This window comes from Pelobates fuscus, chromosome 5, assembly GCF_036172605.1.
Source record: "Pelobates fuscus isolate aPelFus1 chromosome 5, aPelFus1.pri, whole genome shotgun sequence".
In the NCBI taxonomy this organism is placed as follows: domain Eukaryota; kingdom Metazoa; phylum Chordata; class Amphibia; order Anura; family Pelobatidae; genus Pelobates; species Pelobates fuscus.
The window spans coordinates 200,449,701-200,477,518 of record NC_086321.1 but is presented as its reverse complement, the minus strand read 5'-3'; the positions used below and the strand labels follow the sequence as shown (position 1 = coordinate 200,477,518).

At 38.8% G+C, this 27,818-nt stretch overlaps 1 protein-coding gene across 1 annotated transcript in view; it reads right to left on the bottom strand.

Moving 5' to 3' along the window:
* The window catches only part of CNTNAP4 (contactin associated protein family member 4), a 440,483-nt gene that overhangs the window by 144,446 nt on the left and 268,219 nt on the right, over positions 1–27,818 (bottom strand). Inside the window, exons 11-12 of the mRNA XM_063454951.1 lie at positions 4,619–4,725; positions 2,509–2,628 (exon numbers count right to left, since the gene is read on the bottom strand). Coding sequence (XP_063311021.1) covers positions 2,509–2,628; positions 4,619–4,725 — 227 coding nt within the window. The remainder of the gene's footprint in view (positions 1–2,508; positions 2,629–4,618; positions 4,726–27,818) is intronic.

Here is a 27,818-nt window from a genome sequence, read left to right as displayed (position 1 = left end):
TTAGAACCCCAATAAATAAAAGGAAACATTTGGTTTATAATAGTTCAAGAAATAATCCAGGAATACATTCTAATCAGGTTATTTAATCATACACCTAATAAGGATAAATCATATCTACAATATATGGGGACAAAAGGAGACATAAATCATATGCTCAAGTAGTAAGGAACAATCCAGATATTAATAGGAGGAGTTCCCAGTATCAAGATAGAGAAGAACATTTCCAGGGCAGAACCAGAGCACCAAAAGAAAAGTCCATTACCAATTACTTCCGACAAGGGGTGAGACGTAGGAACACCACAACTGCTTCTCTCTTTATACAGAAAAGAATAAGACTTGTGGATGAGATGGAAATTCACAAAGACAATTTGTTTTAATTAAAATAGAATCAGATAAAGGTACATTTAATATATATGGGATGCCACTATCTGAGGATGAAATTAATTTATTGGAAAAAGGCATGAAATTTGCCCTCAATAAAACAATAAATGATTTTGCTCTCTATATAGATCTAAAAATACATATTAGATCTATAACTATAAAAAGGTTGTTTTTTTTTTGCATCTCTCTTCACCCAAATTAAGTGAAATAGAAAACAATAAACCGACAAATAAATGCTTTAAGCCAAAATCCACTTTTTTTATCAGATTAGGGGCCCTTATTTGGACATTTTTGAATTTATGGTGGAGGAATTTAAATCTCTCTAGGAATCTAATAATAAAAACAAATATACGTATAATCCCACCAAAAAGGAGGACATTTGTTTAAAGAATCTATTGAAAAGAGATTATATAACTATCAAGGAGGTGGACAAAGGGTAGGGAAATGTTATGTCAGCAGAATATTATTTACAGGAATCCTTGAATATCTTGGAAGATAAAATAAAACCTATAAAACACTTAAAAATTATCCCACAAAAATGTTTAATTCTGAGTTAAAGATTCTGTTTAAAGTAACACAGATGGATTACATAATTTTAAAGTGAAACAACAATTCCTATTTTTTATTTTTAACCGAAGACACAAAAGTCTCTACTTAATCCCCCAGGTTGTCCGATTATTAGCTGTGTCGATTTAATATATCAGTATTTGTTGATTCTTATCTACAAAAATATGCACAGGAAGTGCCACAAAGTAATTTAAAAAATTAGAATTTTTAGTGGGACTCCGATTATGGCTGGGCCACACTCAATGTTACATCGTAACATATGGTAATCAGCCATGGTTTGGGTTTGGAGGCCATCGATCATTTTGTGAGCAAACATATCCCAGAGAGTTTGTTTCATTTTCTGTTATGTTAATTTTAGAGCACAATTATTATTTTTTAACCCATTAGGACACAACTTCTGGAATAAAAGGGAATCATGATGGAATATTTATGTCATGTGTCCTTAAGGGGTTAATGGGGATTTTTTATTTGAAAACCACAAGTACCACCATGGGCACCAGGTATGCCCCCAGTTATGCAAACACCTACATGAGGAAATGTGAAGATTTGTTTGTATGGTCTGGTCATGACTAAAGGGAGAACCAGGTGCTCTGAAGGAAATACATCTATGATGTGATTATAATTTGCAAAGAGTCTTTTTCTTGGTTTCAGGATTGTGTTAATTAGTTAATTTGTTTTCTTGATTTAACTTTATTTTGTTAGAATGGCCAGAAAAGGACCAAATGCTTTTTAAACCAACTGATAGCAATGGGTACTTCCATCAAAGAGGCTGTCACCATAAATCATGGCTAAAGGGGCAATTCACACGTGTTAGTCGTAATTGTTCACATCTTCAAGATTTTAAATCTTAATTAACACACATTAAGAACAAACTTATGGAGAGGGGATACAAGAAAAATGTATTGGAAAAAGAGGTCAGACTAATGACACAAGTGGACAGGAATGATCTTTTAATGGATAAACCGAATACTAAAAAATCTGAGGATGTGTTTAGATATGCATTTACAACAGAATATAAAATAGATCACTGGAAAATAAAAAAATGGTATACCCAGCATTATTTAATTTGAAAGACCCCAACCAAATCACTGATTTTCAACTAGACACCAAATGCATCTGGTCGATTTGTGGAAATTTGGTCAGGCTGATCAAATTCATAACAGAATTAGCTATACTTGATATTGACATTCCAGTCATAATTCAGCCATTTTACCAGGATGTGTCCATCCAGAAAAAAGCCAGTGTTTAGTGAACTGCCCTGTTAATATTTTTAATGGGAAAGTTCCAAACAGTTATATAAAATCATACTATTTGCTCAGCATGTTTTGTAAAAAAAATGTCTTTAATATTTAAGTCCAAAGTAGTATATTAACACTCTCTCTCTCTCTCTCTCTCTCTATATATATATATATATATATATATATATATATATATACACATACAGACACATGCATTATAAGAATTCTACAATAGTTAAAAAGTAAAGAATATACTTATTGTTTAGTAAAAATCTTGTTTTGTTGTACAAAAGAAAGTAGAAACCTCAAAGAAAAATCTCACCTGTCATATTACAGAATATAGAAAAAGGAGCTAATGGTCCACTTCCATCCGAATCAATGAGAAACAATCCAGAGGTATTGCCCTTGTGCTTATAGGCTTCACATGATTGCTCATGGATAGCTGCAAATAAATCAATAAAATAATATGGTCAACTCAAGTAACTTTTTTCATGAACAGCTCCTTAACTTTTTCTTAATTTTACTCATGAAACAGCTGACAATATTACAAATATTACAAAGTACATCCTTAATAATAACTTAACTGCTACACCCATGAGAAGCATTTGTATGTAAAAGTATGCACACAATATCTAAACCTCACTCCTGCTTAGTTTTATCAGAATCATTGATCTTAGAAAATAATAACTTTTGTTAATTTTATCCTCCCTTCAAAGCAGTGTGTCATTAGAGGTTGATACATATGAGAAGATCCTGACAGCAGTACATGCTCCTTATAAAAATATAGATGACCTATAGCCTTTTAATCAGTCACCTTTTAAAGAGATATCCATTGGTTGGATGCAGAGATATTCAGTTGTGTTTACATTCAGTTGTGTTTACATTAAGCATACACAAGCATCACACCTACTAAAACAATATTTAATATATACGATATATGCATATAATATAATACAATATATACAATATAAAATAAAATAAGAGCCAGCTTTGCTCTTTCAAAGCTAGTATTACATTGCTTAGTAATAATAATAATTGTCTTCAACCATTTGCATTTGTCTACCTCCTTTTCTGTCTCAACTTGCACCTTTCCTCTCCCATTCTAAGTCTTGTAACTTCACCCTGTGTCAGTCGTATATTCTTTCCATATCCCCTGATACAACAATATTATGAAAAGCACCATTTGTCCAGGTTACAGCAATATTACCTCCTCACTCTTCTAGCCACATTCATCTACAATCTATTTCCTTCATCATCCCCAAACGCGTTTACTTCCCCTTCCACACTCCAATATCTTTCTAACACCACCCACTTCAGACACATTCCCTCTTTCAACACTAGTACTTACACATCTCTGCTAAAAACAGAAGCCACATTGGGGAAGGCTATAAAAGAAATCTATTGCATAAATGGTTCCCAAGAGCACAGTGGCCCCCCATAATTCTTAAATGAAATATGTTTAGAGCAACCAGGACTCTTTCTAGCCAAACTGAGCAAGCGTGCCGTGACCAAGAACCCAATGGTAAATCGAGGTGTGTTCCAGAGATCATGTGTTGAGATGGGATAAACATGCAGCAAGACTACCATCACTACAACACTTCACTGATCTGGCCTTTATGGAACACTGGCCTCTCATCACTGCAAGACACATGCAGGCATACCTGGAATTTGAAAAAAAAAAAAACTCCCAGGTTGTAAGAAAAAAAATTCTCAAGTCTGATGAAACAAAGATTGAACTGTTTGGACTCAATTTAAAGTGTCCTATCTGGAGAACACCAGACCCTCATCACCTGTGCAATACGAGCACAACAGTGAAGCATTGTAGTGGTAGCATCATGCTTTGGGGTTATTTTTAATCACATCACAGTAGGGACTAAGAGACTTTCCACGGTTGAAAGAAAGCTGAACGCAGAAAGTGCTCAGGGCATTAGAGTCACCTTCTAACATGACCATGACCTTAACCACACAGTCAAAACAATGCAAGAGTGGCTTAGGGACAGCTCTGTAAATGTTCTTGAGTGGCCAGCCTGAGTCTAGACTTAAATCCTACTGAACATCTCTGGAGAGACCTGAAAATGGCTGTCAATTAATGGTTCCCATCCAAACTGACAAACCTTGAGAGAATATTTAGAGATGAATGGCATAAACTACAAAGCTTGCAGCATCAGACCCAAAAAGACTTGAGGGTGTAATCTAAACACTCAAGTTGGTACCAAGGGACAATCTAGATTAGACTCCAAAGTATGTATAAACGTATGAAAAAAGCAAAAAAAATACAACCGAGACTGCACATGTACAATAACTGAAGTATGAAACAAAGTAAATTAAATAGGCAAAATTAAAGGAGGGAAAGCATGAGTATATGTTTTGAATCTGAAAATGTTATTAATACTACGGAGCGGTATTTACTATAAATATAAATATATACTTACGATAATGACAAGTAGCTCCCATGTATCCTGTACTTGAACAGTTGCAGTAAAAATCATTCCAAGTTTGTGAACATACTCCTCCGTGTTCGCAGTAGTTTGGAAAACATCTGAAAAATGTATATTGTTTGAAAGTGACAAATATTTTATTATTAATGATCAAATATAACGTAATTGATTATGTTTGCTTTAATGCATGTTCATTTTGTTCAAGAATGTACATAAACAAAATATTGGCAGCTAATACATGAATTATTGAACATAATGGTCTCAATCTTAAAATCAAGTGTCTTGTCATATATTATAAGGTTTCTCCAAATGTAGCACATCATTGCCAAAACTGTACCTATTTTGCCTTAATAACCCCTCCACATGTTTCCATTTGTTTTCAAAAGAGCTTTGTTATAATATTCTTAAGTAATCTTAAAATGACAGCAATGTGTGTGGTCAAGAAAATGATGGCAAAAGCAAGAGACTCTCTACGGGATACCAGCAATTTTGTGTGATTTCACAAAGATATATCAACAAAATGACTGTTTTTCTCAGTTCGGTTAGCAAAACCTTGCCAGCTTTAGTCCCTGAGATGCCATAGGGAGAGTTCACTTTTAAATAACCAAGGAGGGAATAATGCAAGCATCCAAAACGCTTACAGGCTGTTTTGAAGGCATCCTGCTTTTTGCCAACCTCTCCTGTACTTCTTTGGCCAAATGGAGAGGTTTTGGGCCTATCACTATAGCACTGCGAGCCGAGCAGATCCCATAAAAGTATGGGTTCCAAACCCGTCTCAGAGGAAGATTGTAGACAAGGTGGTGCAAACTCTTAAAGAGAGATGTAAGTGACTGCCAGAGTGGAACATTCATCCCAACTGAAGATTTTCCTTAACGTGAATGCTCATCTTCACTTGCCCGTATTATAACGTATTATAAATAATTGGCAATGTAAGTGTCATTCCTGCTTCGGACCTGAGATAATTTTTTTCCAGAGTAATTTTCCCAGTGCAAAGTTGTGGTAATACTTAACTGCTGTTTTATATTGTTTAATATTTTGGTATTAATAGGTTTACGTTTGATTATACTTATAACTAGAAGGATGTGCAGGTCCATTTTGGTATCCATATCGAGCCGTTATTGGCATTAATTACTTCCTGATCACTACATATTTTTGTTTACATGGATAATCCTACTTACATGCAGAATGTTTACAAAGAACACAAAGCAAACAAACAAAAATCTAAACAAAATGAAAAAAAAAAACAATAGAAAAATGGCTATAATGACCAGCAAAGCCGTAACAGGGCCTTTTCTAGTCTAAATTTCCTCTCAGTTACAGGATACACCATCTGGTATAGTGACACAAGCCATTAATACCATAGATGTATAGTAACCCATAATAATAATCAAGTTCTTCTACCTCAGAAGAGTATCCCTGGAGGTGGAGTACACCTTCCATTTGATGGTGCATAATTTGTAGTCCTGGATAGACTGTTTCCTCAGTTCTGGTACCTCTATGCATAGAAGCAAATCTACACAGAACAGTCTTATTTCATGGTCAGATCATGTCTCAATATTACTCCAGTTTTATGAACAGTTCCCCTCTATGATTAAATAGACATACTTTCAACAAGGAAACAAGGCTAGAGCAATTTTAGCTTCTAATCAGAAGAAAAGAGCATTAGCATCTAAAATCTACATTTCCCTCAAAGCCAGAAATGTTTAAATCCAGAGCTCATAGTTAACAAATTTGCACAATAATATGGCTATTTGTACTGCCTTGGGCAAGGAATCTGATTCACAGTTTCCTTCTCTGAGACATATTGCAGAGTTTCCTGATATGTTTTAACTATCATCTCCTCAGCCCTCAGCAATACCAGAATTATTCAAACCTATAACTCAGGTTAAACCTATGCAACTTATTTAGTCCCTTCCTAGTGCAAAAGTGCCGGGGCAGCATGGATTCCCAGCAATTTATTATATAACCTTTGAAAAAAAATTAGTCCCCCACCCCCAAGGCTCAGATAATTCCAGGCACCTACTCAACATAATTAGTCACCTGAATACAACCCATGTCAAAGGCTATTTGTGAGCGTTAAATGCGGAAAAGGCCTTGGATAGGCTTAATTGGGAGTATATGTGGACGGTGTTGGAGAGTTTTGGATTTCCTCCAGTATTCATTAAAACTATCAAAGCACTTTACAACAACTGTTAGTGTGTTCAATTGAGTATTTATTTCTCTGTCTTTCCCATTATCCAACAGGAAGCGACAAGGATGCCCTCTATCTCACCTTTTGTTTATTCTCTGCTCATAACACCAGGCCCAATACATTGGATATTGGATAGCATTCAGATATTCAAGGTAGTCACACCAACAACCAAGTACATATGTTGTCACTTTTTGCAGATGATATCATATTGACCCTCACAGAGCCCTCTTTAACCCGGCGAAATCTGCTGTCAGTGTACTACCAAGATTGACGTCTTCCTTTAAATTTGTTAACTCTTCAAATCACTACACATGAAGGCTTTACCATTTGAGTGTAGGACAGAGTTTGTTGTTTATCTGGGAGTGTGAATCACTAAGCCTATACCTATCATGTTTAAGCAGAACCATTTATTCTTGCTTAGTGCCGTTTATAAGGAAACATGTGAAGCTGTCTTTGGTGAGGCATATTAATACTATTTTACGTGCTCCAAATGCTTCAAATGTTGGTTCCCAAAACGTATTGAACCTCAGTCAATTTCTTTTTTGCATATTTTGCCTTTATATGGAATTAAAAAAGGACTACACTGGCCTTTTGCATTGGCTGATAGCCTTGGGTGGTATGGTGGTTTAACAGAGTCCTACTAGAGATGTCCCGAATAGTTCGCTGGTGAATAGTTCCTGGCGAACATAGCTTGTTCGCGTTCGCCACGGATGGCGAACATATGCGATGTTCGGTCCGCCCCCTATTTGTCATCATTGAGTAAACTTTGACCCTGAACCTCACAGTCAGCAGACACATTCCAGCCAATCAGCAGCAGACCCTCCCTCCCAGACCCTCCCCCCTCCTGGACAGCATCAATTTTAGATTCATTCGAAAGCTGCATTCTTTTTTTTTTTTTAGACAGAAGTGTGTTATATTTGAGCATGCTAGGCTGAACGTGCGTATATCATGGCTAGTTGCACTGAGGGTATGAGTATATAGCAGTACATTGTTGTGAAAGATAGCTGTCATGTTTAGGGTGTAGCTTGCACGTTATCAACTGTGTATTTATATCAGCAGCTCCACCACTAGTTATAAATAAAGTGTGAGTCGCCGCATGAGATGAGACTAGTGAATAACATAATACATGAACGGTTAAGGTAAAGGCATGTAAGGAACTATGACAGTAAACTCTTTAGGAGGTGAAATAATGACATGTTTAAACGCTTGCTACTTTACGATTAGTTAATGTGCAGAGAGCAGTTCATGTGATCAAAGGCATGGTGTGGAGGATCGGCTATATTGAGACAAGCTTGGCAGGCTGCTGTTTACTGCTTGTGCTCATCCGATCCTTTCTGGGCGCCAGGTGCAGACCCTGGGAGTCCCTGATACCTGGAACAACAAAGGCAAGTCTCTGGCTGAGTGCCTGGGTTCGCGGCTTGAGGTGGTGGAAGCTTGTTTTGTCAAGTGGTCGGATCTATCCCGGTGGTGCTTCACGTCCGGTGCAGCATTGTGGTGGCTTAAGGTGAGTGCTTGACGTGGGGCAGGCTCTGCATTTCTGTTTGTGCCTCCGGTCCCGTCTTCGATGCCTTTTGCATTGGTGGATTTTAATTGGGACTGCTTCGCTTAGCTGTGGTGGAGCTTGTTGGGGCTGTGGTGGAGCTTGTTGGGGCTTCCTGCTTGTTATTTGCTTCCAAAATTGATTAAAGAGTCTGTCCAGCTTAGACCCAATATCATGCCATGCTTTGCTGGTACCAGGAGGACACGCGGCTGCCACCATATTGGGAGAGTCGCAGCTGAGTATGTCAGCCTGGGCGGCTGTGCTCTGTGCGTCCATTAGCTCCAGACAGCCTCTCAGGGGTGGACTGGGATAACCCCCACCGGCCCGATGGGGGGGGTGTAACGGAGCTCCTGCCAGAAAGTAGCTGGTCCTGGGCATCCCAGGATCAGGAGATCGGCCGCCTCTCCCGCCCGGTGAGCACCAGGCCACACTTGCCACGCGGAGGTAAGTAAGACTCTGTCGAGTTGCTGACCGCTATTAAGCATGTCGGGTCGGTCAGGTAGGAACAACATTGCTGGGTCATCCCCTTCTGGGGTGAAATTCGCTTGTTGATAGCTGCTTAAAGTGAGATATTGAGGGAGCTCACACGAAGTGCGTCTTTCCTCCATGACAGCTAGGCTCCGCCCCCCGGAAGCTGCATTCTTAGTGAGAGGAGGGACAGTGTAGCTGCTGCTGATTTAATAGGGAAATTGATAGCTAGGCTAGTGTATTCAGTGGACACTACAGTCCTGAAGGACTCATCTGATCTCTGCTGTAAGGACAGCACCCCAAAAAGCCCTTTTTAGGGCTAGAACTTCAGCCTGCTTTTTTTCCCCCTGTGTAATCTAATTGCAGTTGCCTGCCTGCCAGCATGTGTGTCAGGCTCACTGCGTATACTGTGCCCACTTGCCCAGTGCCACCACTCATATCTGGTGTCACAATAGCTTGCATTAAAAAAAAAAAACTTTTTTAACTGTAATATAATAGCAGTCTGTTTCCTTCACACGTGTGCGTTTCAGGGCCTGCCAGGGCACAGTGTCACACCAGTGCAACTCATATCTGGTGTAACAATAGTGTACATTGAAAAAAAAAAAAACTAGAAATTTGACTGTGAAATAATAGCAGTCAGTTTCCTTCACACGTGTGCGTTTCAGGGCCTGCCAGGGCACAGTGTCACACCAGTGCAACTCATATCTGGTGTAACAGTAGTGTACATTTAAAAAAGAAAAAACTTTTTTTGACTGTCATAGATTTAATAGCAGTTAGTTGTCTGAAAGCGTGTGTGTCAGGCCTATAGCATCTACTCTGCCAACTTCTGCCAGTGCACAGTGCCACTCATATCTGTTGTCACAGTAGCTTGCACGTATAGTACCACTAATCGAAAAAAAAATGACAGGCAGAGGCAGGCCACCCCGCAGGGGCCGTCGTGGTCGTGGTGCTGTGATTCCCTTTGGCCCTAGAATAATGCCCAGTGTTAAGAGGCCACGTACCCTGAACTCGAAAAGTTCTGAGGACATAGTTGACTGGCTAACACAGGACACCCAATCTTCTACAGCTTCCGCTCGGAACCTCGTCGCAGCATCCTCCTCCAGCTTAGCTTCGGGCACCTCTCAAGTTACCACTCGCCCGCCTGCCGCCACCACCAACACTAGCACCACAGCCACTTCACTTGGTATGTCAGAGGAGTTATTTACACATCAGTTGGAAGAAATGAGTGATGCTCAACCATTATTGCCAGACGATGTAGATAACAGGGATATGTCTCAGTCAGGCAGCATTACACACATGGACGTACGGTGTGATGATGATGATGTTGTACCCGCTGCTGCTTCCTTTGCTGAGTTGTCAGATACAAGTGAAGCGGTTGATGATGACGATGCGTCCGTGGATGTCACGTGGGTGACCGCTAGAAGAGAAGAAGAACAGGGGGAAAGTTCAGATGGGGAGACAGAGAGGAGGAGGAGACGAGTTGGAAGCAGGGGGAGGTCGTCACAAGGAGCTAGTGGCACAGTCAGACAGCATGCATCGGCACCCGGGGTCAGCCAGACAGCACGCCAATCAACGCATGCTGTTGCCACCACCAGAATGCCGTCATTGCAGAGCTCAGCAGTGTGGCATTTTTTTGGTGTGTCTGCCTCTGACAACAGTTTGCGGTTGTTTGCGGTGCGTTAAACGGGGAGTTTGGTCTGTCACAGTTAAGCGGGCGTAACCCTTACACTACCTGATCGATACAACATCATACCTGATGTTTTAAAGCACGTTATTCCAAACAATTTAGGAATGTTAGGTGATTTATGCCCTTTATGGATTAAAACCAGACTCTGCATCAACTATGTAATTTTCCATGGGAGTTTTGCCATGGATCCCCCTCCAGCATGCCACAGTCCAGTCGTTAGTCCCCTTGAAACAACTTTTCCATCACTATTGTGGCCAGAAAGAGTCCCTGCGGGTTTTAAAATTCGCCTGCCCATTGAAGTCTATGGCGGTTCGCCCGGTTCGCCCGTTCGCGAACATTTGCGGAAACTCGCGTTCGTCGTTCGCGAACGGAAAATTTTATGTTCGCGACATCTCTAAGTCCTACTCAGAATTTCCTTTTATATCCTAATGGGAGATGGAAAGTGGAGTGGTGTTGCCGTTAAGTTGAGAGTGTCACTTACTTAAAACATTAAAGGGCATTACTAAGTTCTTTATACAGTTATAAATTAATTTATCAGTGGTATCTCATTCCAGCCAGATTTAGAAGGATTTATAAAGTGGTTTCTAACTAATACTGGTGCTGCAATGCTCATGGTGTAACAATGCTCCATGTTTAGGGAAGCTGCTTTGGGATACGTCCATTATGGCTCTATGCTGCCCAGCTAATCATTCTTTTGGGAGTTCACGTACCCCATACTCCAGAGGCCCATTCGTGGTTTGACTTTACACCTCAAATGTCACACTACAACTTTGGCTGCAAGTGCTCTTATATGAACTACAGTGGAAGTGTTCTGCTTGCCCTACAGAGGCACAGTTACTAGACACATTGAAAATTAATTATGCCTATGAAATGGCATCTGCTCATACCCCAGAGCAGAGTTCTAAACTTTCCCTTATCTAGGAACCTTGGTGTCAGGTGATTTCACAAGCCCCCTTCCTTAGAGATTATTTTTTCTCTACTGGGTATGGGTTAATTATGTTCTCAAAAGCACCCTATGTTAACAGTGTATTGTGCAGTTTATTTTCTAGTTAATATTTATTTTACTTTATGTTTATGATTTTCCTGTTTAATTTGCACACTGTGCTATAGTGCCAGTCTGCCTTTACCCTCTGCATGGAATACTTCATTACTGATGTATTATGTCTTGCAGTTCACTTGACTGGTCTCTTGTATACTGTTATATATGCCAATAAATTTCATTTATTAAAAAACTATATATATGAGCCACATTATTAACATTTTGTATAAACCAAGATATTAAATTGTGCTAGCCGTATCAAAAACATAATTTTTAGTTCCTCATGGAAAGAAAACATGCATTTATAATTTTTGCATTTCCTTTAGTTTGGAGTGGGTGGTTGTTGAAACATCATGCACTAACATGTGTTTTGAGAAAATGTGCACAAAGACATATATTCTACTGTTAAATCTGATTTACTGATCCTTTTCTATACAATTAAGAAGAGATTTCAAGGACAATCTCTTTTTCCTAAGGGCTGTTGTAAGTTTAAACTGATTTCTATAAGTTGAAAAGTTGTTTTAGGGATCTAATAAAAGTCAAGAAAGATTTAGTGTAAACATAGGATGAAGAGAAAAAGCAATTTTCAGCTCACTTTAAGGTCATACAAATATTATTGATGTGTTATGTTAGAATAAAAAGGTACAGAAAAGAGCAAAAGTACAAAAAATAAAGTTTAGTAGGAAGCAACAACAAAGAAACAGTATACTTTACTGTATTGAAGACTGAAATTGGGTCAAATGTTGAAGCTTAGATGTTAATCATCTTATTTGTCTACAATATTAGGAATTGTTTTATTTTATTTTGCATCTTGTTACACCAGTGGAATTCAAATATGACCCATAATCACTAATACAAATGATGCTGACTGAATGAATTATTGTGCCCATACTGTGTCACCACTTCTGTCTCTTGTTTTATTAGTTAATAATAATATTGGAAAAGTAACATACTTATAATTCAATCTTGGCAAATGAGTATTTAAAGAAATCTTAGACATATTACCAACATATGAACCCTAGTAGAAGACAAAAAGAATTGTAAATTACAGCTTTTATTATCTATCAGGAAATGTGTGTATAAATATATTTTTTTCATAGTAGTTTAAACAATATATGAAAAGAATGCAAGCAAAGTGAAAATAATTTTATATATAATAATTTTCATTAACCAAGTACCCCTCGAACTTCCACATAAATAGTCAACTGTAATAAAATACTTAGTAGAATGTATATATTTCCGGAGTATATTCACTAATGTGGTTTGTCAGAAGTCCAAAGTGAATTCAAATCAATGTAACATTTTAGGGAAGAATAACCAAACTAAATACATAACTGAAAGTAAACCAAAAATAAAAAATGCATGATGTCTGGAGGACAATGCACCCCCATGAGACGGATTACATCTTCTACTTTGAAATTCGTCAGTCATATTCTAGGATTGACACTTTTTTTTACCCTTCCTTAATTTCTTTGAATTTGCAAAACATCTAGAGTCAGTAATATTACCTGGTCTGAACACGCTCCAGTCTATTTAAAACTTGATTTAAAGAAGGAGGTTTTAAACTTTTTGACTAAAAATGATGAGAATTTGGTCTCTAAATGAACAATTTGATGTGCACTTTTAGAGGTTATGCCATGGTTCTGATCAGGTCAGACAGGAGACTTATGCCAGGGTGGACTTGAGGTTCTTTATTTAAGTGTTTTGACATGGTTAGACAAGAAAAACAATATGAGTAGCAGGATTTAAACTGAAGAGGAAGTAATAAAGATAAATGGAGAAGGTAGAACCTATAAAAGGAGTTACAGGTAAGTATATTGTGAGTTGAAAAATAAAGAGAGTTTAGGCAATAAGCCCCAGAACAGATTTAAGAAAACAAGGAAACGTATAAGTGAGATTATAGGTGCAACAAGATAAGGAAAACCTATAAATGAAATAATAGGTAACAGGTAATCAAAATACAATTAGAGAGAACTAAACCGAAATATAAAGGAAATATAAAGGTTAGAAATTGAGGTGATCTGCCTTTTTGGTTTGATGTCAGAACTGCAGTTTCAAGTTCTTTTAGGATCCTTGCATTTAATAGGAAAGTCTGTAATATACAGGTAGGTTGTAACAAAATCAATAAGAAATCAAAGTCCAGTATAGAAATAAAGCAGGTTCGTATTGGAGATCAGGTTCGAATAATAGTCTTCAGAGTACAGAAGGTTTTCTTAGTGTGAGCCAGGAGCAGAAATCTTCTCAGGAACAGAACACAAACTTCTATCAATGTAGAGGCAGTTTGTGAACATAGGGTGTGACCTCTTATAGCGGATTTTTATCATTATGCTATGCTAGTGAGAATAACTTGGCTAGACTAGTGGCTAAGGAGGCCACTAGTGGTTGTTAACAGGAATTGCAGTAAAATAAAACAGAAGAAAATAAACATTATTTGAGTCGTCAGGATAGGATCCTGAGAGGTTACTTGATTAGTAAATCAGCATACTTAAATAAAACGAAACAGAATCCTACTAGTACCCTCTCAGAATTAATCACGAAAATCCAGTTAGAAATGAAGACAAATTATTGGAAAAACCTATGCATACTTTCCCGTTACTCAGACAAAAATGGTACCACAGCAATGGTCAAGTTTGTAACCTGATGACCAAAAGATTAAAACATTATCAACAGAGACATAGAATTGACAATATTGTCTATAAAAATAAGTCTCATCTCTCTCCAGTTATGATAGGTAAAGCATTTGGGGACTACTATGCCTCATTTTACAATCTGACTCTAAAAAGGACCACCAGAACATGATTGACTTCATGAGCTCTTTAGGTTTACCCACTATTTCAGGTGAAAAACTAGATGTTTTGAATTCTCCTTTTACATTGATAGAAGTCAGAGATGCTATAAAGGGTCTGAAAAATGGAAACGTTCAAGGCCCTGATGGGTACACAACAATATTTTACCAAACCTTAGATCAGATTATCTTCCCATTGCTTAGGGATTTGTTCAATGAGATAGACTCTAATAAAAAGTCCCGGGCAGAAATGATGCATGCATTAGTAACACACATCTTGAAACCTGGGAAAGATCCCAAAACTGTAACCAACTACATATCACGATTACTGTGTGACCAAACATGCAAAACTATATTAACACAAACAACGTATACTGAGTCTTAGAATGGCCGGATTTAGCATAAAAGAGAATGGTCAAATAACAAACCAAGGTTGGGGATACAGAATGAAACAATACAAATAAACTAGCCAAGGGTCAGGATACCAGAAGTAGGGAAAGTCATAAACATAAGCCAAAGTCAAAAAACAAAAAAATTGCCAAGAATGAGCTCTCTAACAACCAACAACTGGAAACCACAACAGGGCACTGAGAAAAGGCATTAAAGGGTTTAAATATTCATCTCAGTGCTGTGCTTGGTTAGGACATGGCCTCTGACCCCAAAACATGCTTGTGCGTCGACATTGTGACATTACACGCACGCCGGCACCATCTTTAATGTGGGCAGCGGCCTGTGGCCCTTATAACCAGCCGGGACCCGTCTTCTTGAAGGATTGGGCGGCAAGCTGCCGCGATCCAAATACTTTTTTATTTCCCTTTTTGGCGCGGCCGCCATGCTGATTGGGGTCTTAATAGTGTCAGTAGTATCTGGCTGACCGCATTGATCAGGCGCGGTCACGCCGATACCATCACCCTGCGCCGTGACACTACAGACCGATCTCGCTAATCAATCTAGATACAAAAATATTTTCAAAAATCCTGGCCAATAGAATTAAAATAGTTATAGCAGAATTAGTCCATATAGATCAGGCTGGATATATAATAGATCATTCAGTGGAAGATAATGTTTTAAAGATTTTTTATTTAATCTCCAGCTGTTTTTGTTGCCTTGGATGCAGAGTTAACTGACGTTTTTCATATCACACCTTAGAAGCTTTTGGTCTAACTGGATTTTTTAGAGATTGTTCAATGGCTTTAAACACTTCCCTTAAAGCTACAGTAACAAGGCCATTATTAAAATCAAAGCTATTTGATATTAAAAACAGCACCAGACAGGGGTGCCCATTAGCCCAACTTTTTTACACATTGTCTGTAGAACCCTTAGCTGCCTTGATAAGGTCTAATGAAGCAATTCAAGGGATAAAATGTGCAACTCAAGAATTCAAAATTACACTATATGCTGATGACGTAATATTAACTTTAACGTCACCTGAAACATTAATACCTGCTGTACTATTATCCATTCAGAAATTTGCTGAATATTCTAATTATAAATTAAATTAGTCCAAATGCCAGGCTATTCCATTTGACCTATCAGAAACTCAACTAAATAATTTAAAAGGTATTACACACTTTGACTGGTCGATTAATTACCTGGGAATCAAGATTCTATTTGTTTTAAAACAAACCAGAGATTTGAAATACTCTGACCTAATACCTGATCTGGAAAAAAATGTTTTAAATGGAAGGGATTGGAGCCTACATGGTATGAACGAATCAATATAATAAAATCATATGTAATACCAAAAATCCTATATCTTTTTAGGCTTACTCTCCTGAGAGCTTCAAATTCTGTTTTAAGTGATATTACCAGATTGTTACAAAATCACTGCAGACAAGTTATATGTTGTTCATTTCCTATGCTTTGCTTCGGTACTATAATTTTGTACTCAACTCACGAACTGGTTACCGGTTACCCATTCGTTATACAAACAACGGACCACCCGGTACCTGGCGTGTGCCGCCACTTAACCACGGTCACCTTTCTAATAGCCGAATGGCCGACCACCCTACAAGTGGAGTGTGTCTCTAATTGATCGTCCAGAGAGTTGCGGTCTGCGGTTAACCGCAACCTAATTGATGGCCCCAGGGCATTCACGTTTGTGCCCTATCTCCCGATACGGGAATTGCCGAAAGGTTCACGAACAGGGACCACCGACAGCCTGGCGTGTGGCCTCAATTAGAACGTTGGGTTTTGCGGTTAACCACAGGTTAAGTACCCCTTCCCGGCGGTCTACGTTAATCTCCCGAACAGCTGAGACATCCAGTAACAGAGCGGGGATTCGTGCAACCCTCTAGCCGTTACTCGTTCCACGAGTTTGCGGTCGAGGTTCCGTGGCCTATTGACTCATTTAAAAACATGGCCACTATCTCAAGCCCAGGACCAAATACACGAACGGACTTTATAATGAGGAAACTGAGCGTACAATTTGCGGGTTCTGGGCGCTCTTCGGTGAACTATTTTGTCCAGACCGGGGCCACAAAATGAATGGTAGAATGCACGAATTATGTATAAAACTGTTAAAGTTATGTATTTTTAACCTGTTTGTTATGTGGCAAGAAAATGTGGTATTTTGGGCGCTTGGAGATAATTGCATTGTCACAACCGTTGGATTCATTATCTCCAAGCTGGGTGGTGACAAATTCAAAGATACAATGCATTCTTATTGGTTGACCACTTGTATTGTCCCTGCAGCCCATCAGGTCCAGAGGGGGCTGTCCCTGGACCTGAGATTTTGCATAAATACCGATACCTGTGTGCCATTAAAGCGAGTTCTTGCTTGACCTTTAAATCGCAGCCTCGACTTGTTTTGTGGGGAAAAGGGTATCCTAGCTGTACTATACCTAGTGGGATTGCTCTACATTTACAGGATTCGTATGGACTAACTACCGAAGCAGCTCTTCTCTCTCTCTGCATTTAATACATTCTGTTAATTAGTTGCAAGTGCCTCTAAAGATAATTCACAGATGGTATATGGTCCCTACAAGAATGCATAAAATCAATGTATCCAATTCATAAACATGTTGGAGATGTAAAAAACACCAGGGTGGGGGGCATGTCCGGCAAGGGATGAGAACGGACGTGTGAGCGCTCAGCTCCGATCCCTGGAGAACTTAATCGGCACCCAAGCACATCAATCCGGCAAGATGGGCAACAAAAGACGGGACTCTACCCCAGCCAAAGAGTTCAAGCATTCCTTGGGGTTGTGATTTCAGCCCCTCAGCAAATATTTTGGCGAAAAAGCCGAAGAACAACTGGAGGCCTCGAGATCCAATATGGCATCGCAAGCACCCTTCCTAATGGCCTTGCAAGCCAGCTGCTCCCTGTCAGAAGCTTCTATGATTTCTGAAGCAGACATACGGGAGATACTGCATAAACTGCCATCCAGGGATGACATTGCTCACATGCTGACAGACTTGGACAAGTCTATCCAGGCAAAGATCTCCGAACTGGGGACATGGAAGACCTAGATAATAGGGGAAGACGGAAGACCTAGATAATTACGGGTCTCCTGGAATCTAATACTGGCACCGAAAATCTACTCAGGTTCTGACAGGCCTATTGAACTCTATCCTGAACACACCCAAAATGCACAGTTATTAAGCTAAACAGGGTGCACAGAGCCGTCAGACCCAAGGGAAGTTCACAAGAAACGCCACGTGATATAATTTGCTGGATTCATGACATCACACTAGAAGAAGCCATCATGAGACAAACTAGAATAACACCTGCTATTCGTTATATGGAACATCCTATACAGCTGTTCCAGGTTCTGTCAAGGATAACCATATAGGGCCGGAGAGCCCTGGTGCCCATCACTAATCAACTGAGGGATAAGCAGTTTAAATGCTTCCCACTGGGGCTGCCACTGGAAATGGGACTACAGCCATGATTTGTACAGCAGAGGATGTGCCCACCTTAATGCAGGCACTAGGATTACAAGACACACAGATCTTGGATTGGTATGAAGAGATGTGGGCTTTCGAAAACCACCACAACAATGTGCCGACGGGATACAACAGGCCCTAGGAAACACAAGACACCTCCCGGGCAGAACTCTCCACCAGTGGCGGGACATTCCTCTAGGCTCACAGATCGAAACTGACTCTGCTAAGAAGCTAAATGACAAAGTTCACCTCACTGCTGAATTCGCAAGACGACGGATGTAATGTATATAATTTACTAGGTTTCTGTACTATTTACTCTCACTCATGTGTATCTTAGACCTTGTTTAGTCATGGCACAGGGAATTAATTATATCTACCCATCCCGGCCTACTAACCCCGGTCGCAGGCAAAATTCTATTACCATAGCCCTAACCTCTCATGCATACCCATTGAAGACTCATTGCGTCTGCATTAAGATATATATATAGAGAGAAACACACCACTGTTCTAGTTTACTTTTTGTATTTTAAATTTGAGGAGCGGTAGGAAAAAAAAAACACTGTTACAAAACCTGACCAAGGACCTGGCGAGGTGGATTAAAACCCACTTCTCCCGTTTAGGTAGAATAAACATAATCAAAATGAATGTCCTCCCGAGATTGTTGCATTTATTCCAAACACTACCTGTCAGAGTGCAGCCCTCCTTTTTTACGAGCTTGCAGAAACTATTCTCAAACTCATTTGGTTCTGAAAGCGTCCTAGAATATCCTTTCAAACATTAACCAAACCGACAATGGGGGGCCTTAGCCTACCGGACCCGTCCAAATATTAACTAGCAACCCAATTTACCAGGATACTTGACTGGTGTCGACCCCTATGAGTACACAACCTTGAACAAGAAGAAGTATAACTTCCACTATCCTCCTTACACTGCCAGACAGTATCCCTGTCCCGCACAAGCCCACAGTACCACCTAATCATTAGTCCCCTGCTGAGATTATGGAGCTCACACACCTTAAAATATAATTTGATGGGGAAAGAACGCTTATGACTCTGGTCTCACACAACCTGTCTAGCAGCCACAGCGGACACATTACAGAACTTTAGAGTTTAGGCACTCTCCGGGTGCTGACAACCTATAGACATTGAAACCTTTCTATACTACTAGAGCATGCAAGCATACACAAGGACCCCACAGACTGGCCACTGTGCTGGACATCACTAATCAATAACTCAACCCATAGGGGGACGAAACCTTGAATCCCACGGTCGATAAACGAGCCCTCACACAGTCACTATAGCCAACTTCATCTTTTTAGTTAGGTTCTCACTAGTTTACTACCTTTATCTCTTTTCTTTTTTATATTGCCATTTTGTTTGAGGTGCTTCCAATTCACCTGCATTTACTCAAGATACCACATGATAGAAAACAAAAAATGGCGCTCACACTGACTAACAACATGGTGAGAATACAGACACATCAGTACGCTCCTTTGTATGAGGAATTGCTGAACCCATCACTATACTAAAGCTTGACTATAGGTTGTGGACAGCAGCTACAGGCATATAATCTTGAATAAACATGTTAAACTACAACCTGATGGTGCAATTATGATGTGATGCGATATGTAACAAATCACAATGTATGATACCGGACAATGTTGTTCTCTGTCTGGATCTCCGCACCCACCTTGTACCACGTACCATAAGCAAACTGAGTGTCTGTTTGTATACTGTGCGATCATTTACTACAATGTACAAGTATCTTTGTATTTTCTGAAAAAAACAAATAAAAGCAAAACAAACAAAAAAAACACCAGGGTAATATGCTTCATATATGGTGGGAATGTGAAGGTCTTGAAAAGATAAAACTTAACTTTCACTCTTTAATTTGGAATGTCTTTGCTATTAAAATATTCTTACTCCACAGTTTTTCCTATTCCATATGGATATGCCGAGACTGACCAAATCTAAAATCCTCCTTCTCAGTTTGATATGGAAAAATATTTTTAATGGATAGATATGAAGTGGTTTGGCAACCCTGGAGTAAATATATAAATAAACCAGAGATCTCGATTATGATATAACTGACTAAAATAATACATAGAGTCTCAGAATAAAGAATGGACCCAACAAGAGTTTATCTAATGGACACCTCCATTGTGCATAACAACCTTTTGACTCAGTGACAATGTGAACTTGATCCTATGATCAGAATCCTAAATGTATGTCTATGTTAAAGGAACACTCACCTAAATTACTTTAGCTAAATAAAGCAGTTTTAGTGTATAGATCATTCCCTGGCAATTTCACTGCTCAATTCACTGTCATTTAGGAGTTAAATCACTTTGTTTCTGTTTATGCAGCCCTAGCCACACCTCCCCTGGCTATGATTGACAGAGCCTGCATGAAAACAAAAAACTGGTTTCACTTTCAAACAGATGTAATTTACCTTAAATAATTGTATCTCAATCTCTAAATTGAACTTTAATCACATACAGGAGGCTCTTGCAGGGTCTAGCAAGCTATTAACATAGCAGTGGATAAGACAATCTTAATTAAGCAGAACTTGCAATAAAGAAAGCCTACATAGGGCTGTCTTTACAGGAAGTGTTGATGGAAGGCTGTGCAAGTCACATGCAGGGAGGTGTGACTAGGGTTCATAAACAAAGGGATTTAACTCCTAAATGGCAGAGGATTGAGCAATGAGGCTGCAGGGGCATGTTCTATACACCAAAACTGCTTCATTAAGCTAAAGTTGTTCAGGTGACTATAGTGTCCCTTTAATGAATAATTATAAAGATTTAAAACTTTAAAATTGGTAAACCACCAAAGAGAGAGCATGATCACAAATACACTGTAAACTGTGGGATTTGAAAAAACTTATTAGTATACCTTGATCACTGGAATATATTGATTTTCTCTTTTTTGACCCAGAGACGAATAAAAAAATATTTAAAACCTAAAAATATAAAAAGGCCATTTAACGCATTTAAATCAGTCAAATCACAGGAATCCTATATACAATATAAGGAAGGCAATAATGCATGTAAAAAGGAAATTAGAGTGACTAAAAAGCGAGAAAATGATAGCCAAAGAGAGCAAACCCAATGCCAGCCCAAGAACATCAAATAAAAAAAAAACCATAAAACTGTAAGTATAGGTACACTGAAAACAGAGATGTGTGTTAGTTAATGAAAACCAGGAAAGGGCAGAAATTTTAAATAACTATTTTTCCTCAGTATATCATAAGGAGGATGGTATGACAAGAGATATGCAAATTATTGGTGCAAAAAACATGCAGACAAATTGTAAAGGGTTATTAAGGGATAATATTCAAGAATTTATTGGGAGTTATATTGTTATTAGCAATAAACAGCATGGTTTTATGAAACATAGGTGATGTCAAACTAACCTAATTGCATTCTCTGAAAAATTAAGTGAAAGGAAAGGGTTCCTTACAGTAATAATAACAATTTCTTGAGTTTAGAAAAACGGCACCTCAGAGGGGATATAATAGGATTATACAAAATATGCAGGGTCAATACAAACCATTTTATGTCAATCTATTCGTAAACAGGACTATACATAGGACACAATGCCAGAAATGTACACTAAAATAAAGGAGATTTAGTCTAAGGCAAAGGAAAGGGATTTTACAGTAAGCATATGGAATTCACAAGATAATCCATCCACCTCACAGGTGTGGCATATCAAGATGCTGATTAGACAGGTGTGGCACAGGTGTGCCTTAGGCTGGTCACAATAAAATATACTTACAAAATAATGATCCAATAATGAAAAAATATGATGATAAAAATATATCACCTGCATCTACCACAGGGTAGAAGTGCTCAACACTTCTCTCACTCTTTCTTATTCTTATTCATACAGGGGGCATATGGCACTATTTTATTTCGGGGTTTTCCTTATTCAGTACAATATTTATTTTGTCCTCCATATTCTGGTTGGTACATATATATGTAGAAATAGATTCTCTGCACGTATGCACATTACGATTACACATAGTACTGAGCTATCACCCGTTGGTTGTATACATGTTTCCTAGCAACCGACCACACACAGAACGGCATTACACACCTTTACGTCACAGGGCGTCATGTGTCCCGCATGAACACTTCCGAGTTTGAGTTCACACAGGAGCTTCACTTAGATTGGTAAGTCACTTTACCTCATACTGAATATGTAGCGGAATGCTACCGTATGCTTATACCGGCTGCGGGCTGTCCGTATCCCATTTTCCCCCTCCTCATTGTCCCCTATGTTTGGGATTTGCAATAACTGTGCGAGACATACTCCCCTTGCTTTGAAACCTAAGCTTTTTCCCTATTTTGCCTGGCCGTTTGTCTAAATCCATTCCCTTAAGTGGTTCCCACGGTTTTGTTCGACAACCGAACAAACTACCGAATGGTAGACCACCCAGATATGGAGTGTGCCGCTCATTAACACCATTCACACTTCCATAAACCGCAACCACACAAACATTCTAAGCGGTGGGCTGGGTGGTTGCCGTTTGTATAGGCGAACATGTGGCGCCAGCCATCTTGAGACACAAACAAAGACAGTGTTTGGTCGTCGAGTGCGTGGAACAAAAATTTTGACATGCGCAAACACTGCTGGGACTTCCACCTCCAGCGAGGGTCAACTAGAGCACGAACGAAGCACTGTTCGATAGAAATAATATACCGAACCAGATACATTCACTAACTCTGTGCACGAACGGCTCAGTTCGACTATTTGAACGTTACTTCGACTGTTGAAATAGACACTTCCTGGGAATTCTTGAACCCCTGCTCTGATCTGGGTGATTTTTGGATATGTTGTTCACCCAGATCAGACAGTGACATTTATGCATTATGCATTTATGCATTTAAACATATATGTTATGTTTTGGGGAACTTATGAAACTTTGTAAAAATATGTGGTTTACCTGCCTGGAGATAATTGAGTCACTACACTATCAACCTCAATTATCTCCCAGGCAGAGGGGAGGGATTGTGTATACTGTATGGGAGTGTCTCAATGTACAACACTGTTTCATTGGCTTGTTAACTTTGTGTCCCTGTGCCCAACAAGGTCCATCTGGGTGTCACCCTTGTTGGGAAACTTGCATAAAAGGCCAGTGTGCCTCCATTAAAATCAGTTATTCCCCCAGAGCTGAGTGTCGTCCAGTTGCTGGGGAGGTGTTGGGAGAATCTTAGATTACTTTGCTGTGTTTTGGCTGTCCCTTTGGAGTAACATACTTGTTCCTGATTACATCTTGGAGTAACCAGCGGAGGAGAGTCTCTGCTAGGGCTAGCGCTCCGCTACAGTATATATTGTTTGTATGGTTGTATCATTTGTTGATCTTAAGAAAGACCCGTTTTGGGGTCAAAATGTCGATCGGGACAGTGTCTTAATTTTTTTTGCCAAGATGAAATAAAAATACATTTTATTTTACAAAAATCCTGTGAGTGCACCCACTTCATTTTTGGATTATCTACTTAACGCGGTTAGCATCAGGGTATGAAATTAATTCTGTACATGGGAAAGGTGAGTGCCAAGCCTCAAGATATATATAAAACATACAAGATACAGCGCACTCACTAATTCACTAAACATCCATTGCAAGGCTCACCAAATGTAATAGTTTTATTAAAAAACACCTCATCTAAGAAAAATTATGGGGGTTTAGTTACCGTATATGATCATACATTACAAAAGTCTGCCACAATGTCAGTGTACCCCATTCTTGGCATGTTCTACTCTAGCAACCTAATTGCTGCTCAGGTACAGTTAGGTCTGGAAATATTTGGACACCTACACAATTTTCATAATTTTGGCTCTGTATTCCACCACAATGGATTTGAAATGAAACAACTGAGATGCAATTGAAGTGCAGACTTTCAGCTTTGTGATGCTTTGCCAGGCTTTTACCACAGCTGTCTCCAGTTATTGTTTTTTCGTGGGCTGTCTGCCTTGGGTTTTGTCTTATGCAAGTTAAATACATGCTCAATCGGGTTGAAATCAGGTAATTGACTCAGCCATTGCAGAATATTACACTTTTTTGCCTTAAAAAACTGGGTTGCTTTCACAATATGTTTTGGGTCATTGGCCATCTGTAAAGTTAGGCACCGTCCAATCACTGAATTTGGCTGAATCTGAGCAAACAATATACACTTGCACTTCAGAATCCATTCAGATGCTTCTGTCTTCTTTCACATCATCAATAAACATTAGTGATCCAGTACCATTGAAAGCCATGCCTGTCCATGCCATCACATCGCCTCCCCCAAGTTTTACAGATCATGAGCCATTCCAAGTCTTCACCATACTTTTTTCTTCATATCATTCTGGTACAGGTTGATCTTAGTTTCACCTGTCCAAATGTTTTTGTTCCAGAACTGGGCTGGCTATTTAGATGTTTTTCTTGTGTTGTGAACTGTATTTGTTCTTGTGAAGTATTCTCTTTATGGTGTATAATGATGTATAATAATATGCCTACCTGGACAGTGTTTTTCACTTGGCTGTATGTTGTAAAGGGGTTTTTCGTTACCATGGAAAGGATCCTGTTGCTTTCTGTGCATGCCCAGACCTTGTTTTTCTCAGAATATATCAAACAGATAATTTGGCTCAATGTTCCTGCTATCTCTCCGCTGTTTTTTTTTTCAGCCTATGGATGGCTTGTTTCACTTTCATTGAGCTCCTTTGACCGTATGTTGTAGGTTCACCACAAAAGCTCCCAAATGTGAATGGCACACTTGGAATCAATTCCAGACCTTTTATATGTTTAATTGATGAAGAAATAATGAAGGCATATCCCACACCTGTCCATGAAATAGCTGTTGAGTTAATTGTCCAGTTACCTTTGGCCCACTGATTCCAGCAGATTGCAGATAAGGCATCTGAAATTGCAGTCCAGAGGAGTGCAGATTTAGGAACACCTAAGATACTATGCAGATTCCTCTTACTCCTAGGATTCGTGTAAAGGATGTAGAGGATGCGAAAGAGGTATACACAAAAATACTTCCCGGAAAGGTAAGAAAGGTGCTTAATTTCCTCAAAGGGGTTGAGAAAATGTAAAGGCTAGGCAGCAAAGTAGAAAATGAAAGCATAAGAAATATACACTTTTTATAAATTAAGAAAAACATGACTTTATGTTAATTACTTTTATAACTAGGTTAAGTTTATGTGAAAACCTTGTTTTTATGACAGTCTTGACGAGTTTCGACATGAAGTTGGGCATTGAAAAAAATGCTCTATTGAGAGACAATTGTCAGCAATAGATATTCAAACTGTATAACAGCTGCAAAGGATAGTACGATTTGACAATATTTCAATGATAAAACTTCACCGTCAACATGCAGTAAAATGCAGTAAAAATTTAGCTACAAGACATTATGGACCCTAAAAAGGTTCAGAGACTAAAAAACACAATTCACTGAATGGAGAGATAATGTCAAGCCTTGAGATGTGGTATATTTGGTTTGGAAACAAGCTGTCTTGATAAAATATAATTAAAATTTCCTTCCAGGAACCTTGTCATACATATATTAAACAAGGAATAACTGTAAAAATATATTTCATGTTCTGATAGGAGGCAACTTGAAAGGTTTATTTACTTAGCCATCAAAAACAGACATGTAAAGTTATAATAATTAAATGTAATTTCTACATTTCTTCACAGTTGCAAACTGATTTTGAAGCTGTGGAGCTCTAGTGAGGTTGGCTTCTCATTAGAGATTTTATGCAAAGACAGGTTGGATGTGTAGCAGATCCTTGACCTTCACAGACACATTTATCTACACATTGAACCAGTAGACCAAGGTTCACATAATTCTTTAAAAAAACAGGTAGCCACCTTTTGAAATTGTTGATTGTCTAGCAACATCTGATGGTCAGAGTTTCAGTGGCCTGTTTAAGACTAACGATGGCTTTAGGACATTGTAATGCCAAAAGTAAGGTTGGTTAATGCTGGCTGTAAGGTAACAACTAAGTAGCTAAGACAGATATAAAACATAGAAACTGAATTTTTGGTATATAGCGGTCTGGCCAATGGCATAGTCAGGATCAATTTTGAACTTCAACAGAGTCAGTCTCAGCAAAATAGGTCCTGATGTTAAATGTAGTCAGAAACATAACATAATATAAACAGATGCTCAGGAAACAACAGTACAGGGGCAGAGCAGAAAAAGGAAGCAAATGGACTGCAAACAATATTTGTGCCAAATATGTAAGTGCTTTACAATTTGAAAGAATTGGCAATATTATGCATTTCTTTTATTTCTTAACTTATCTTATGCTGGAGACAGTGAGAAAATATGTGTGGTGGCAGGGTCGGCCAAAGACAAAGAGCTTCCTGGGTCCAAGAATTAAATTCTGCATCTTCATCAAAACAACGACCATCAAAACACGCCAACATCCATTATGTTATGCAGTGTGTATAGGGAAAACAGTGTCTGTATTTGTGTAGTGAATGCATTGTGTATGTGTATGTATTGTGTGTAATGGATGCAGTATGTGTGTGTGTAGTGAATGTAGTGGATGTATTGTGTGGATGTGGTGTGTGGATGCAGTGTGTGGAGTGAATGTTGGGTGTGGCAAAATGCCGGCCCTGTCCAGGTGCTTCTAATGGATAGGCTGGCCCTGTGTGGTGGTAGTTGCATCAGTATTCAATCAATATAGACCATTGCAGTTATTGAAGAAATATGCTAGATTTTCTGTCAGAAGACTAGACAAGCATGCCTGGAACCTGGCATAAGGAAACCTGATTTTTAGGGTAGATTATTGCTGTGCAATGCCTTCTTCAAATTGTTGGACTCCTTCTGTTATTGGATGTATGCTTAGTTCATTGAGTTACTCAAAGTGATGAAAATATTGATTAGATATGACTAATAGAAAAATAGAGATCATGATTGTATGACACGGATCAATTAGTTCACTGTGTTCCCCTTTCTCATAGTTATCCAAAATGGTGATTCTTATTTATTCTTCAGAAACTTTTATGAATAATAGGGTCATTTATTATTTTTTCCTAAAATATCAGTCACCATTAACATAAAAATGTTCTTACAGGAAACAAGTCTTAGTATTGTGATAAATGTTACCTTTCAGTGTGTCCTTTTTAATACACTGTGTCAATTATCTTGTTTATTTACTAGCATATCAACCATACATGACAGCCATTTCAATCTCAAATGGTCAAGAAACGTTTGGTCAAGAAGACTTTTTGTGAATATTATTTTATGCAAAGTAGTTTAAAGATAAACTTATATAGGTTAAGTAGCAGCTTGGAAAAAGGTATAAATATTTGATGCTGGGAGAGGAACTTAAGCCAGCCTATCAGAATTAAAGGCTAGAGATGAAAAATGCCACATTAACTAAGCTAAGTAAGTTGACAAAAACAGTCGGAGAGAGAGATGCAAGGAACTGAAGTACTTGCGGTAGGGTATTTGAGTACTGACTGAGAGAACTGCTAACTAAGGGCTGGTTCCAGCAGCAGGTAGCTACATCAGATATACATAAGTGAATGCTGCAGTTATATTTGTGTGTCAGGTAGTTAGTTATGTGTTTGTATTGTTAATAATGCATTTGAATA